General features: G+C 48.2%; 1 protein-coding gene across 1 annotated transcript in view; it reads left to right on the forward strand.

Annotated features, from left to right (window-relative positions):
• The first annotated feature begins 667 nt into the window (after positions 1-667).
• Positions 668-14,421, forward strand: part of TACR1 (tachykinin receptor 1) — a 1,985,090-nt gene continuing 1,971,336 nt past the window's right edge. Inside the window, exon 1 of the mRNA XM_078666547.1 lies at positions 668-2,101. Within this exon, the coding sequence (XP_078522673.1) occupies positions 1,701-2,101 (401 nt within the window). The 5' untranslated portion in view covers positions 668-1,700. The remainder of the gene's footprint in view (positions 2,102-14,421) is intronic.

Consider the following 14,421-nt stretch of genomic DNA (forward strand, 5'->3'; position numbering starts at 1 on the left):
CCAGTGCGCTGCTACAGCTGATATTTCCCCGTTCTCGCCGGGGCTTGCAGGGTTGCGCTGTGGGCGCCCCGATACCCCCTGCGACTTTAGGAGGTGTGTGTGGCACAGCCCTGCTGCTCCCTTTTAATCTCTCGCTAGCTGCAGCTACCACCTACCAGTGCATTAAGAGAGCTCCGCTGCCTCTGCTCTCATCCCACCAGTCCCCCTGCACCCCCCCTCCTCCTGTCTTGCTCCTTCACCGTCCTCGTGCACCTTTCCCCCTGTTTCACGGGATCCAGGCAGGGGTTAGCCCCAGTATTTCTCTCCCATCGTTCCTACACTGCTGCCGCGGCGCCAGTGCTGCCCTTGTCCTGCTCGCCTCCTCAGTAGTGCCGCCTCCTTTGCTGCCTTTTTACCCCTGCACTGCTCCAGAGCCATTTATCCTGTGCTTCACTTCTCCTCATTTACCTCCGTGCTCCCCTCTCGTTCCGACACAGTTCCTGCTTCACTCTCACCCAAGTTCGCCTCCTGCACTGCTCGTCGTGCCCTGCGCATTGACTGACCCTCTCTGTAGCGCTGGGCTCTTTCGCTGCTTAAGTACCCCGCGCTGCTCCTCCTTTTCTCTCCTTCTCGCGCTGCTCCACAGCTGTTCATGCTACTTTATCTTGCTGGACTATGCCTGCTGCGCAGCCGCGCTGTTCCTGCGCCACTGCACAGTGTCCTGCGCTCTTCCTCTAGTGTTTGATTGATTTATTTGTGCACCTGAAATGCTTCTGTGCAGCTCCTTTGCTGCTTTTCTTCTCCTGAATCGCTTTTCTGCCTCTCCTCTCCTGCTTGTCTTCTCCTGACCCGCTTCTGTGCAGCTCCTTTCCTACTTTCCTTCTTCTGAACGCTTCTGGTCAGATCCTCTCCTGCTTGTCTTCTCCTGGACCCCTACTGTGCAGCTCCTCTCTTGCCTTCCTTCTTCTGAACGCTTCTGTACAGCTCCTCTTCTGCTTGTCTTCTCTTGGACCCCATTTGTGCAGCTCCTCTCCTGCTTTCTTTCTCCTGAAACGCTCCTGTGCAGCTCCTCTCCTGCTTGTCTTCTCTTGGAACCCTCCTGTGAAGCTTCTCTCCTGCTTTTCTTCTCCCGAATCCCTTCTGTGCAGCTCAATCTCCTGTTTTCCTTCTTCTGAACAGCTCTTCTCCCGGGTCTCCGCCCTTGCGCTGCTCCCGTGTCCCTGCGCTACTCCTCCGGCGCTCACCTGCCTTCTTCCCACTGGAGTTGTCCATCAGTGGGCTTTGACTCTTCCCGGCTGCCACCCAGGGCCTCTATTTAATCCCTCCAGGACTCCACCCACCCCCAGGTCTCTTCCACGCCCCTCGTCTAACGGGCTCTCGCTCCACTCCCTTCCCCAGTGAATACTCCGGGGCACGCGGCGGCAGCAGGAGCCCCGCACAGGACGCCCTCTCCCTCATCCCGCGCCAGTTGACTGGATGATGCCGCGCGCACTCATTTGCTAGGAAGTTGCAGGCACAGAATCCCAGCCCCCTTGGATAAATGATGCTCGCACAGCCCGCCTGCGCTGCATTACACATTGAATAAGTGGTTGCCTGGGCTGAGAGAGGCATTTGCAATGTGCCAGTAGGTGTCTGCTCAGGAGAAGCTTCTGTCCTCCAGGTGTCTGCAGCCCTTGGACACTGACTGCTCCGGCTGCCCAGCCGCCCACCCCTAGCTGAGAATGGATAACCTCACGATCTCAGACTACGATTCTTACAATGTGACCCCGTCACCCGGAAACTCTTCTGAGGACATCCCCAACCCGTTTGTGCAGGCGGGCTGGCAGATCGCCCTCTGGGCAGTGGCGTACTCCATCATCGTCGTGGTCTCCGTGGTGGGCAACATCATTGTCATGTGGATCATTTTGGCCCACAAAAGGATGAGGACAGTGACCAACTACTTCCTGCTGAACCTGGCCTTCGCGGAGGCCTCCATGGCCGCCTTCAACACTGTCATCAACTTCACCTATGGCATCCACAACGATTGGTACTACGGCCTCTTCTACTGCAAGTTCCACAACTTTTTCCCCATTTCGGCTGTCTTTGCCAGCATCTATTCCATGACCGCCATAGCCTTGGACAGGTGAGTGAGCCAGCTGGTTTTATGCACTTCACATTGCAGGCTGAACTTCAAGTCTTGGTTCTTTCTATTGTGGTCAGATACAGGAATTTTGGTCCTGAGATATTGCGTGGCTTGCCTCAGATCATACGTTCAGTAAAGCGTGGATGCCGAGATTTAAAGCTCATGTCTTCTGGTTCTATAGTCTACACATTAACCCCTACATTTTGAGCAGCACCTGTGGAATTACGTGAGGACGAAGGAACAAAGTGTGCGGTAGGGCTGCCTTGATTAAGTGGCACGAAATGAACAGTATTACTTTGCTATGTTTTCATTTTAGCACTCGTCCATACTGTCTGGACACAAGTTTTACCTCATTCAGCGCCTGAATTGTGGCCAGTAAACCTTTCCATAGAGAGTGCCACTCTGCCACGTTAGGTACTTGTTTAAAGTAATTGTTGATCCGTTTGACTGAGAAACAATTTTTTATGTTTGAAATCTGCAAGTTACGTAGCAGGTGCTGGATTATGTAGCAAGTGAGGTAAATCCTTAATTAGGTGGAAAACACAATGGATGCAGAATCACATAATTACTGTGGCCATTATTATGTGTCAATAGTCCCCTTCTACTTCATGATGGCTGTTCACGACACCTGTCTCCAAGTATGTGCGACGCTTCGTCTTTGGTGCCGAAACATATTATTTCTGTACCTGTTTTTAGTACATACCAAAAGTATACCGCACTGTATGGCGAGTGTGTACATTAACCACCCCGTCTTCCTCTTGGGCGCCCTACTTGTAGGCTAGTGCGCGGTTGGAGGCTCTGAGCCGCGCGCCTAACTGTATAAGTCACGTGGTCAGTTAAGTGGCCTGCACGTGCAGGATGTGCTCAGCTCTGAGTGTCTTTGTGCCCAGCGGGGCCATTCTTGTCATTTTAGCACATGTGAGATCTCTTGACATCTGAGTCTTTGAAGAAAGTACATTCTCTAAAGTTGGCTGTGCAACATACTGAACTGCATTTTTACCTAACTATTCTATGACTTGTGTAATAGGAAAGGAGGATTGAAGTTTGCTGTTGGTCTAGGTTTTTTCACCGGGGCAAAAATGGGATAAACTAACTTCACACTATAATTTCTTCTGGAAACTGGAACAAACGTACTTGGTGCTATGTTTTCTGCTAAGAATGGGGCATAACAACTTTCTGCTTAACTTGCTTGTAAGGAATTAGGCAAACTGACTTGGCACCACGTTTGTGTTATAAGAGTTAGGCAAGCTGTCTTTGTATTATGTTTTCTGTTTAGGAACTAAGCAAAATGACTTAGCACTATGGTTGCTTGTTAAGAGTGGAGCAAACTGGCTTGGCGCTATATTTGCTTCTTAAGAATTGAACAGACCGACTTTGCATTATGTTTTCTGTTTCGAAATGTAGCAAACTGACTTAGCACTTTGTACGCTTCTTAGGAATGGGGCTAACTGACTTGGCGTTATGGCTCTGCTTAGGAATGGAGCTAACCGACTTGGCGCTATGTTTCTGCTTAAGAATGGGACAAGCTGATTTCAGACACTGTTTCTTAAGAAGGAGACACTGTGGCTTGGCAAAGCGTGATTTTCATGAATGGAACAAACTGTCTCGACACCTGTTTCCTGGTAGGAAATGGAGAAAACTAATTTTGCACCATGCTTGCTGATTAAGTAATAAAGAATAGCACTGTTTTTTTTTTTTAACCACAGATTCAATCCAATCCGGCACATTTGGAAAGTGGATCAAAATTATTTGATTCTGTCTGCTGGCAAAAGAATGACACATTTGTTTGCTCATTTTTCTGTCCCCAGTGCAAAACTTCACATGAGAGTGATAAGCTTAGGAGTTGTGGAAGACGGGCCATGCACGTCTTTATTACCTAAGCAGCAAACATATGGCAATGTGCATAGCGCAAAAAGTGTCTTTGAAAGACATGGCAAAGTGGTTCCAGTGCTGTCTATTGAACATCACCTTATTCCCAGGGCCCCTGGAATTATGTGGCTGGGGAGGACCAAATTATGCAACAAGGTTAGCTAAATTATGCGACAAAGAAAGGCAAATTATGCCGCATAATATGGCACATTTTGTGATAATATTACTTGTTTATGTTGTCATTTTTACAACTGGTTACACTGTCTGGGCAAATACATCACCTCTTTAATATCAGTTTGTCAACCAAATGCAGCAATAATAAACTGAAAGATGACAAGTAGACCTTTGTGAAGTCCACTGTGCGTGAACACATGTTGTCACATTTTTAGTAACTTGTGATCCGTTTGACCTAGAAGCAATTTTTTTTGTTAAAATATGCAGATTGTGCGCAGATGATAGATCATGTGGCAAATGCAGCAAGTCCTTAATTATTCAGAAAACGCTGCAGCAGCAGTATCGCATTATTCTAGTGTCCCTCCTTATTCCATTCCATTGTGTACATCTGTAATCACAGGTGGGGTGTATGAAGTTGTAAAAGTTGGACTCCATCAACTTCATGAAGGTTTTTTTTTTTATAAACAACTTCAAAAAGCTGGCATTGTTAATTTTTCTAATAAAACAGCATACAAACATTCTGCAAAATGTAGGTTTTGTGGGAAAACTACAAAGACCTTTTTGTATGAAGTTTCTACCTCAAAAGTTTTTTGGGGGTATATTCTTATGAAAAAAACATTTTGGAGAGTGAATTTCCCCACTAGGTGACTTGTTACAAAGTTTGCCACGTTTACAAGATTTCACTAGAGCAATTTAAAATGTTCACACTCCTGTTTGTGGTTCGTAAAAGAAATTGTTCTTATAAAGATCTTTGTCCACAAGTAGCCCAGTTTGGACCGATTCACAAAGTTTTTCAGGAATAAGACAGATTTAACTCACACCAAGTAAGCAACGTGTCATGTATGTACGTCAGTGTTTTTAATGTTTGAATAACTTTCTCAAAATTCTGTGTGTATCTTGGGCACATGTAAATTCCGATAGGAATTACAAAATTGGATACGTATCAGGAAATTTTAGAGGCGTGGTCAAAGAAATAGAGAGCACGCTTGTCTACCGCTCAGTACCAAGAACCTAATTTTTTTGGTTTAACGAATAAAATATCGTCTATCCGGATGGCAGAGAATATGAAGTATACCAATAACATCTCAACAGTACTATGTCCATCAAATTTAGAGATGACCACTGGTCCAGTAATAATATGTACCTAGACGGGAACTCTGCTGCGGTGGTTACCATAATGGTAGAAAAAAGCTTGGTGGATGACAGCCATAATTTTTGAAGACTGTTCACCAAACTTTCACCTTTTCTTGTTTTTCAGACAAAATTCCGAAAATGGGAGTTTCCTTCTGAAAAATAAAAATAAAGAATGACCTCCACACCTACGAAGGTTTGACCTAAGGTGGGGGGGGGGCATTGTTGTTTTCATGTTCCTCACCACTAGACTTTTCCTGACTGTGAAGGACAGAAAAAACCCATCACACCATCTGCTCTAAATAAAGTGGGTGGGTGATGACTTTACTCCGACAGCCCCTTCCGTGTCGGACAATTGGAGTAAACTTTCAGTTGACAGAGCTAATGGAGCTCCACTAATGGAAAGCTTACAGTCTGCCCACTGGGGGTAAGTGATTGAAAAGTTTCAGCACTCCATCCATCATCCTGTTGTGTTTACTAAATTCACTATCAATGGCCAAGGCGATGCTCAGACATGGGTTCCCTGCTCTCCATGCCACTGGATTCAAACTAGCCTGGCCGATGAGGGGTGATACCCCATAACCGGTCCCAGGCTGCTTGTTTCTGGTCCAGGGAGGACCTGTCCTGGCAGTTCTGACTGGACTGTTCCCATGAAGAACAGGGTTATGACTGATTTGCATATGGCTGGGTCCAAACTGGGGTAGCGTGGTGGGCAAATGAACGATGGATTAAGCACAGATATCTTGACTGGGGGTGAATGGTTGCAATGTTTTAGCATTATGTCCATCATCTTGTTGTGTTTGCTATGTTTGTCGTAAGTGGTGAAAGGTATGCTCAGACGTGGGTCCCTTGCTCGCTGTGCCTCTGGATTCAAGATAGCCTGGCTGATATGGGGTGGTACCCCCAAACTGGTCCCAGGATGCTTGTTTGTGGTCCAGGGAGGACCTGGCCCTGCAGTTCGGACTGGACTGTTCCCATGGGGAGCAGGATCATGACTGATTTGCAGATGGCTGGGTCCAAACTGGGGTGGCACAGTGAGCAGAAGAATGATGGATAAACCCAGATTTTTTGACTGGGAGTGAGTGGTTGCAAAATTTCAGCACTCTGTCTTATCTTGTTGCATCTCTAAATGAGGCAGGAGGATGGAAGTTTGGCAGATGTGGTACTCTGTTACTTTTACATGGACTTCCCACTACTCTTTCCATTCTTACACCCACATAATTTTGAAGTAATTAAATGTATATGTCTATTATGACATGCCTGCTTTACTCGTGAGTCACAACAGACTGTAGAACATGATATTGATTCCCTTAAATTTGTGAACTGCAATAATCAGATGTGTGCCTTGCTTGGCTTTAATCCTGTGAGGCTCAGATTTCCAATGGCGTACTATTACCAAGGGTTTGAGTGGGATGAAAAAACTAGGGGATCTTCCAAAGGGGCGTGGCCTATGTAATTAAGGGCGTCGCTTTAAACAGGTAAGCTAAAAATCGACGTTTTGCATACTGTGCCTCTCAACTGGTATTTTGTACTTCAGTCATTGCATCCAGATATATAATACAACAATTAAAATTACACCTACAACAAGCCAGGACTATTGGCTTTGTCAATGGTTGTTGTTGCATAAGATAACAACTATGGCTTCGTTGTATAGAATATTGAAATTGCTTTGGTTCTGAAATGATGAGACTGTGAAAGACTTACTGCGAGTCTCTTCGAAGTTACATCACAGGCAGTGAAGGGTGGTACCAGGGCCGGTGCTGGGCATGGGTAGTGTGGGCCGCTACCCAGGGCCCCACAGTCAGACCTAACACTTGGGGCGTTGCACCAATGCGTAACAGTCAGGCCACGGCATGAAAGATGCCACCTTGCAAGTTCACCACCCAGGGAGGCCCTCCGTTTGCATCCCTGCTTAGGTGTAGCGAGGCGAACCCTGGGATGGGGACAGTCCCACTTGCAAGAAGTCACATTCCTCAGTTTTGGCCTGCATTTAGGCCTCTCCCCCACACACGCAAAGGCACTGTGGGAAGACTAGTGCACGGCTGTTTAGCTCTTTGGCAGTCCTAACCTCTCTGGAGATAAGCAACCCGCACACCTTCAGCCCTTTATGAGCTGTTAATTGGTGCTTGTTGGTGGCTGAGAGGGAGGGCATCTTTCAGATGCAGACAGCCCTCAATGGGTCAAATCTATGCAAATTAGAGGGGCCCCACACATTCCTCTTCTGCTCAGGGCACCAAATATCCTAGAACCGGCCCTGGGTGGTACTGCTCCAGAGTTAAGATTGTTTCTTCCCCCGAGGATTAAGGGAAAATGGAGAGCCCTACAGGGACTTATCTCAGCACCTGATTTTAGAATTGCCAGTGCCGAGCACCGGCAGGACCCGGCCCCCTCAAAGCGCTGACTATTACCAAATTAATCTCAAACTCCTGGATGCACCCAAATCAGGCGCGCAACACCCATTGGACTCACGGGGCTTCTGCCACCCCCCCCTCCCCCGTCGTGTGTGTCAGCCCGGGCTGACGCAGCTTTGCAGGCTGGTGACGCTCTAATTGCAGCCGCCCCAAGAACTTAACAGGTCTTTAATGACCATTTACTTGTAGATTAGGTGTTTGTCGTGTTTTCACCCCTTATTTCAGTCACTCTGTCTATGGTTGGAAGAACTAGCCCCATCCCGAAATATTTTTCAGCCCCCCCCCCCCCCCCCCCCCCCCCGAAATTTGGCTCTAGTTTCCAGCCTGAACCAAATCACCATTAAAACCCAGGTACAATTGCGTAAAATCGGGGGTGGGTTGTTGCCTGAATGGTTTTGCATTGTAAATGCAGTCCCAATTCGTGCGGGCTAACGCACTTGTTCTACTTACGGATGCCAGAATGGGGAATAACACACACAATTAACTATTCAACCCCATTCCGAGGTGTAAAAAGTTGAATGGGATGCAAAGTGAGCTCTTGCGCAATTCGCATTCACTGGGTGAGCAATTGCACATTGAAGGCAAAGCAGTTTGTGGAACTATTAGAACTGGGTTTAAATCCATACATTTACGAATCCTTCCAATAGTATTGATGTTTTTGGTCGCGTTCGCTGGGGGGGGGGGGGGATATCTCTCCGCAGCAGAACGAATGAAACAACAGACACAGAACTGCTCCCCAGAGGAAGACCATTCACCCACCCCAGCCTGATGCCATTTCAATCAAGAACGGAAACCATCACAATCTCCAAGGCCAGGGAACCGTCTCAGTTTCATTTAAATTAATTAATAGCGTGTCTTAATTATGTTGTGCCTCATCGTCGTGCCTTCAATCATGCAAAGTATGTGCTATCATGTAGAAAACCATTAATCTTCGAGGAATGCATCTGCCCAAGAACACAAGAGGGCAGCGCGAGTAAAAAAAAAAACACACTGCATGCAGCGCACAGCGTGGGGCACTCTGCCAAGACGTGTGTGGAAAACTTTGCTTTTGCTTGACTGAAATACTATTTGTATGCCCACAAGGCAACTCGCTTCTATGTTTGACTCTAAGGCACTCTTTCTGTCTCCAAGTAATTGTTTTGAAACAGCTTTCTTAAAGCAGTTGCCCTTGACGTATGGCTTAGGTGCCTGTCGTTTGTTGTGCTGACCTTTTTCAGTGGTGCTGTGGAGAGTTTGTCCTTTTGACCTTTGTGTCGGCTTCTCTTTTTTCGTACTCAGAGTCCGGCGTACAGACCATCTGAGGCAGAGAATCAATAAAAAACAGTTCCCAAGTCAGGCTTTCTTTTCCATTATGCTATTTCCCCCTTAACGCTGAGAAGTTGTAAGGCACCAGCAACAGGGCCCCCAGCATTTATGCCCCCCCCCCGGGTAGGCAATCTCTCTCTTTATCACCTCAGTATATTTCTCTATCTCAATACCCTCCCCCCCACCCCCCTCTGTAGTGTAATCATAACTTAACCCCTAAGCCTGTTGTTGCTGGCCATTCCTGCTGCTGATTTGCACTGACCTGCTGCCCCTCTGACCTCCGTCGTGGGTGAGAGAGACCTCGCCGGACCCGCTACGCGGGTCCCGCAGCGCCGCACTTGGAGACTGTGCCATTCTTGGGAGAGGAGCTGACTTCTTGGGCGTGAGGAGCTGCCGGCAGGGCTGCGAGCTTGGGAGCAGGGACTCGCCTTACCAGGAGTCCCTGCGAGCCCTATTCGCAACACCTGGGCTGCTCTCCCTGCTGGCGCCGCCCACCCGCCCACGGAGTGAAAAGCGGGAGAGGAACTTGCTTTCACGGGACCCCTAAGCCTGTTGTTGCTGGCCATTCCTGCTGCTGATTTGCACTGACCTGCTGCCCCTCTGACCTCCGTCGTGGGTGAGAGAGACCTCGCCGGACCCGCTACGCGGGTCCCGCAGCGCCGCACTTGGAGACTGTGCCATTCTAGGGAGAGGAGCTGACTTCTTGGGCGTGAGGAGCTGCCGGCAGGGCTGCGAGCTTGGGAGCAGGGACTCGCCTTACCAGGAGTCCCTGCGAGCCCTATTCGCAACACCTGGGCTGCTCTCCCTGCTGGCGCCGCCCACCCGCCCACGGAGTGAAAAGCGGGAGAGGAACTTGCTTTCACGGGACCCCTAAGCCTGTTGTTGCTGGCCATTCCTGCTGCTGATTTGCACTGACCTGCTGCCCCTCTGACCTCCGTCGTGGGTGAGAGAGACCTCGCCGGACCAGCTACGCGGGTCCCGCAGCGCCGCACTTGGAGACTGTGCCATTCTTGGGAGAGGAGCTGACTTCTTGGGCGTGAGGAGCTGCCGGCAGGGCTGCGAGCTTGGGAGCAGGGACTCGCCTTACCAGGAGTCCCTGCGAGCCCTATTCGCAACACCTGGGCTGCTCTCCCTGCTGGCGCCGCCCACCCGCCCACGGAGTGAAAAGCGGGAGAGGAACTTGCTTTCACGGGACCCCTAAGCCTGTTGTTGCTGGCCATTCCTGCTGCTGATTTGCACTGACCTGCTGCCCCTCTGACCTCCGTCGTGGGTGAGAGAGACCTCGCCGGACCAGCTACGCGGGTCCCGCAGCGCCGCACTTGGAGACTGTGCCATTCTTGGGAGAGGAGCTGACTTCTTGGGCGTGAGGAGCTGCCGGCAGGGCTGCGAGCTTGGGAGCAGGGACTCGCCTTACCAGGAGTCCCTGCGAGCCCTATTCGCAACACCTGGGCTGCTCTCCCTGCTGGCGCCGCCCACCCGCCCACGGAGTGAAAAGCGGGAGAGGAACTTGCTTTCACAGGACCCCTAAGCCTGTTGTTGCTGGCCATTCCTGCTGCTGATTTGCACTGACCTGCTGCCCCTCTGACCTCCGTCGTGGGTGAGAGAGACCTCGCCGGACCAGCTACGCGGGTCCCGCAGCGCCGCACTTGGAGACTGTGCCATTCTTGGGAGAGGAGCTGACTTCTTGGGCATGAGGAGCTGCCGGCAGGGCTGCGAGCTTGGGAGCAGGGACTCGCCTTACCAGGAGTCCCTGCGAGCCCTATTCGCAACACCTGGGCTGCTCTCCCTGCTGGCGCCGCCCACCCCGCCCATAAACTCTCCCCATTATCATAAAAGGAGCTATACGTGCCGCTGCGCGGGAGCGCGCGGGAGGGCGCCGGGAGAAGCCCGGGACAAGGACGGGACCGTCTGTGGCCGTCCGGGGCCGCAGGAGGCCGGGCCGGGCTACCCCCTTAACTCCTGCTGGACCGTATTTGTTACAGTAAGTGTCATTGTGGTTGAGTTCGATATTGACTATGGCAACGTCCACATCGTTAAGTCCTGTTTCTAGTCAGATGATATCTAACCCAGTCGAGGATGCTCCATTAGCAATTGGCCCTCTAGATAGATTTTTCTTTAGTCGTTCAGTAGCAATTGACAAGGAGTTGTCTCTGGCTGAGAAGCGCGCGGAGCGCAGATTGTCTATAGAGTTACTCAAGAATTCCGCTGACAAACTTCCTAATCTGACGTACCCCACCCTGGTGACCCCCTTGTCATCATTGAATCTTCCTATTGCAGTTGAGTATTTTGAGGGCCAAACTCAAACAAGAAATAAGGATGTTGCAACAGATTTAAATATCTCTTGTGGGAGTGACATTCAAACTACTATGCTCCCTGACTCTGGTGCACAGGCAACATTGGCCCAATCTAAGCTGGGGTCTAAAAGGAAAAGATCAGCCCCAGCAAGGAGATGCAAAACGGCGGCGAAACCACCCCAGAAACATAGGAAGCTACATAAAATTATGAACACTGGAGAGGTTGTTATTAAAGAAACAGAGAGTGTAGAAAATGTTGTGTATACTGATCATGCCCTCTTAGATAGCCAGGATATCGAAGTCATCTCTGGTACTGGCTCTACTGTACATAACAATGATAATGTGTTCTCATTTGTAAATGTGCTCCCTGAGTTAGAAAAACTATTAAGATCCTTGCTTAACCCTATAGAGGATAGAATTGCTAAGCTTTCAGAAAGGCTTAATCATTTTGAACAATCTACACTAGACAATTTCTATTCTACAAAATCACTGATTAAAGCGAATGTTGGGGTGGATGCAAGGATAAATTCCCAGGTTTCTAATAACCCTGTTAATCAGGATAAGGGAAGAAGGCCCCAAAATAACTCTCCTTTACCCCCAAAGCAAGGTAAATCTTTGGCTGCAGTAGTAACAAAACCCTCAGAAAAATCGGACAAATCTAAAGTCGGCTCTGTTCCAACTCAGCCGACTATAATACACCATATACAGTCCTCAACACAGCAGGTACTAAATTCCCCAATTACTATGAGTGTGGACAAAGCACTGCCAACTGCAGAAGCAACCGCTAGCATGCAAGTTGCCCCAAACACTCAGGTGGGAGGGAGTAGGGCTAATGCCCGCCCTGTGGTGGATAAGAATTTAGTACCAATTCAACAAAATAATAATCAACAGGCGTTGAGACTCTCCTCCCAATCAGTCCCCCAATTTTCTATATCTATCCCGCCTCCCTTAGTAAAGCCTACTTACAGGAAACCCCCGATTAATCTCACTCCTGATTCCTTCCCCTATGTTGCAGTCCTTATAAATGTACCATCATTAGCGCCAGGGCAGAGAGAAACTTTCCAGACACTTAAGAATAAGACCATGCACTGGTTAAAGGACAATCGTCCTCTCCCTGGTGATATAGACGGGCTAATTATAGGGGTAAGGAGAATAGACTGGATGGGATACACAGCAAAAACTTTGGGTGGAGACTGTATAGTGGTCAATTTTCAAGACCCCAGGGTGGCGGGATGGATAACTAGGCAGGGATGGGGAATAAATAAGGGAGGTATTGGAATTGTAGACCTTACCTTTTTTTATCCCCGATCCAGTAGTGTAACAACTAGCCTGCTTAGTGAACCCCTAATACCCCCAACTGTACCTTGGCCAGTCAATTGCCCATTACCTCCATTACCTCCTTTAGTTGGTTACAATTATAACAAATACACAAACCACAACTCTTGTGTAGGATGGCAGGACCCCGGACGGGGATATTGACAAACCAGTACAGTTGGGGAGTGGGAGAGTCATAATGTGCCAATAATGGTTGGGGATGGTAAAGTTGATATTACAAGTGTAAATGAAATGTCTGATAACATGGCGATAGGGAATTTGGTGGAAGAAAGTGTCTATAGTTTAGAAATTTTAAACCCAAATGTAAACGTACTACCGACAAAGAATGATAACATGATTGTAGATCGCATGGATGTAGGGGAAGGGCCGATCAATTCTATTGGAAGTTTAATGCCACTTCAAGTATCCATTAATACCAACAACTTTGATGGTTCTGTGGCTAGTATTGGTACCCTTTTATCCTGGAATATTGCAGGGCTGGGCAGTAAGATGGACTCCCAATCTTGGGTGAATTTTATAAATGGATATGATATCTGCTGTTTCCAAGAAACCTGGGCTTGCGATTCTCTTTTTTGTTTTGGTTATTTAAACTACTGCATACCAGCCCAAAAAGGTGGAAGAGGGCGGCCAAAGGGAGGCCTTACTGTATGGGTAAAACAAGATTTGCATATTAATATTAAAATGTTGGATCTGGGTAGTTGTGATTTACAACTATTAAGAATCTCTACAGGAAAGGGTCCCCCAATAGATTTGTATAATGTCTATGTGAGAGGTAATAAAGAAATTAATACACCCACCATAGAGTTGTTATCTGCTGCCATAGAGGCTACGTCACAAGAAAGTATGTTGATAATAGCAGGCGATTTCAACAGGACGTTTGAGCCGTTGGATTGTACAAACGATCCATTAGGGAGCGAAGAGGATAACCTTTGGGGAGTACCCTCTCTATGTTTAAAACCTGTTAAGAGATGGACAAAAGAGATTTTAATATTAAATGGTATTTGTTTGGAACATGGCTTAAGAGCACTCAATGGGAGGACACAAGGGGACAAGGGTGGTGGGTATACTTATGATAATGGTATTCACAGGAGCAGAATCGACTATATATTGTGTAGTCTCCAGCTGTGGGAGGGAGTTGTTGATATGATTATTAGGCCTATGGTCGAAAGTGATCACAACCCCCTCTGCGTGACTCACAGGTGGTGGAATGCAGGGGCAGGAAACTCTTTCGTAACCAATGATGACATCCCGGTCATGAGTAATGATGAACGGAGGCTAAAATGGCCAAAAGTAGTGGCAAATGAGGTTACTATGATCTTCATTAATAATGTGGTCGATAGTGCAATTTCTGCAATTGAGGCAACGGCCCCAGTGGTACCGGGAGATAGTGGTATCACGGAAATCCATAACGAGTTGTTCTCCCTCCTAAGACCGTGCTTCTTCACCAAAAACAAGAAAGCGAAGAAAGCCAAAGAGGTGGGAAGGTGGTTTGATAGTCAGTGTAGATTGGCACGACTTGAACTGGGACAAGCCATAAGGAGTAGGGACCGTGAAGTAGTAACAGAGCAAAGGAAACTGTACAAGAGGGCCATCCATTTAGCGAAAAAGAAATGGGATGAAGATCATTGGGCAGAATTGAAAGAGGCCTCAGGCAATAAAGACTCTAAAAGGTTCTGGGAAATTATTAAGTGGGGTAGAGGAGCTGGTCCCGGAAAGCCTGATAACAACGTGGCAGAAGATGCTTGGGTCGATTACTTTAGACCACAGTATGCTAATGTTAATCACCCAATGGGGGCGAGCA

This window comes from Lissotriton helveticus, chromosome 11 (assembly GCF_964261635.1).
Source record: "Lissotriton helveticus chromosome 11, aLisHel1.1, whole genome shotgun sequence".
Classification (NCBI taxonomy): Eukaryota; Metazoa; Chordata; class Amphibia; order Caudata; family Salamandridae; genus Lissotriton; species Lissotriton helveticus.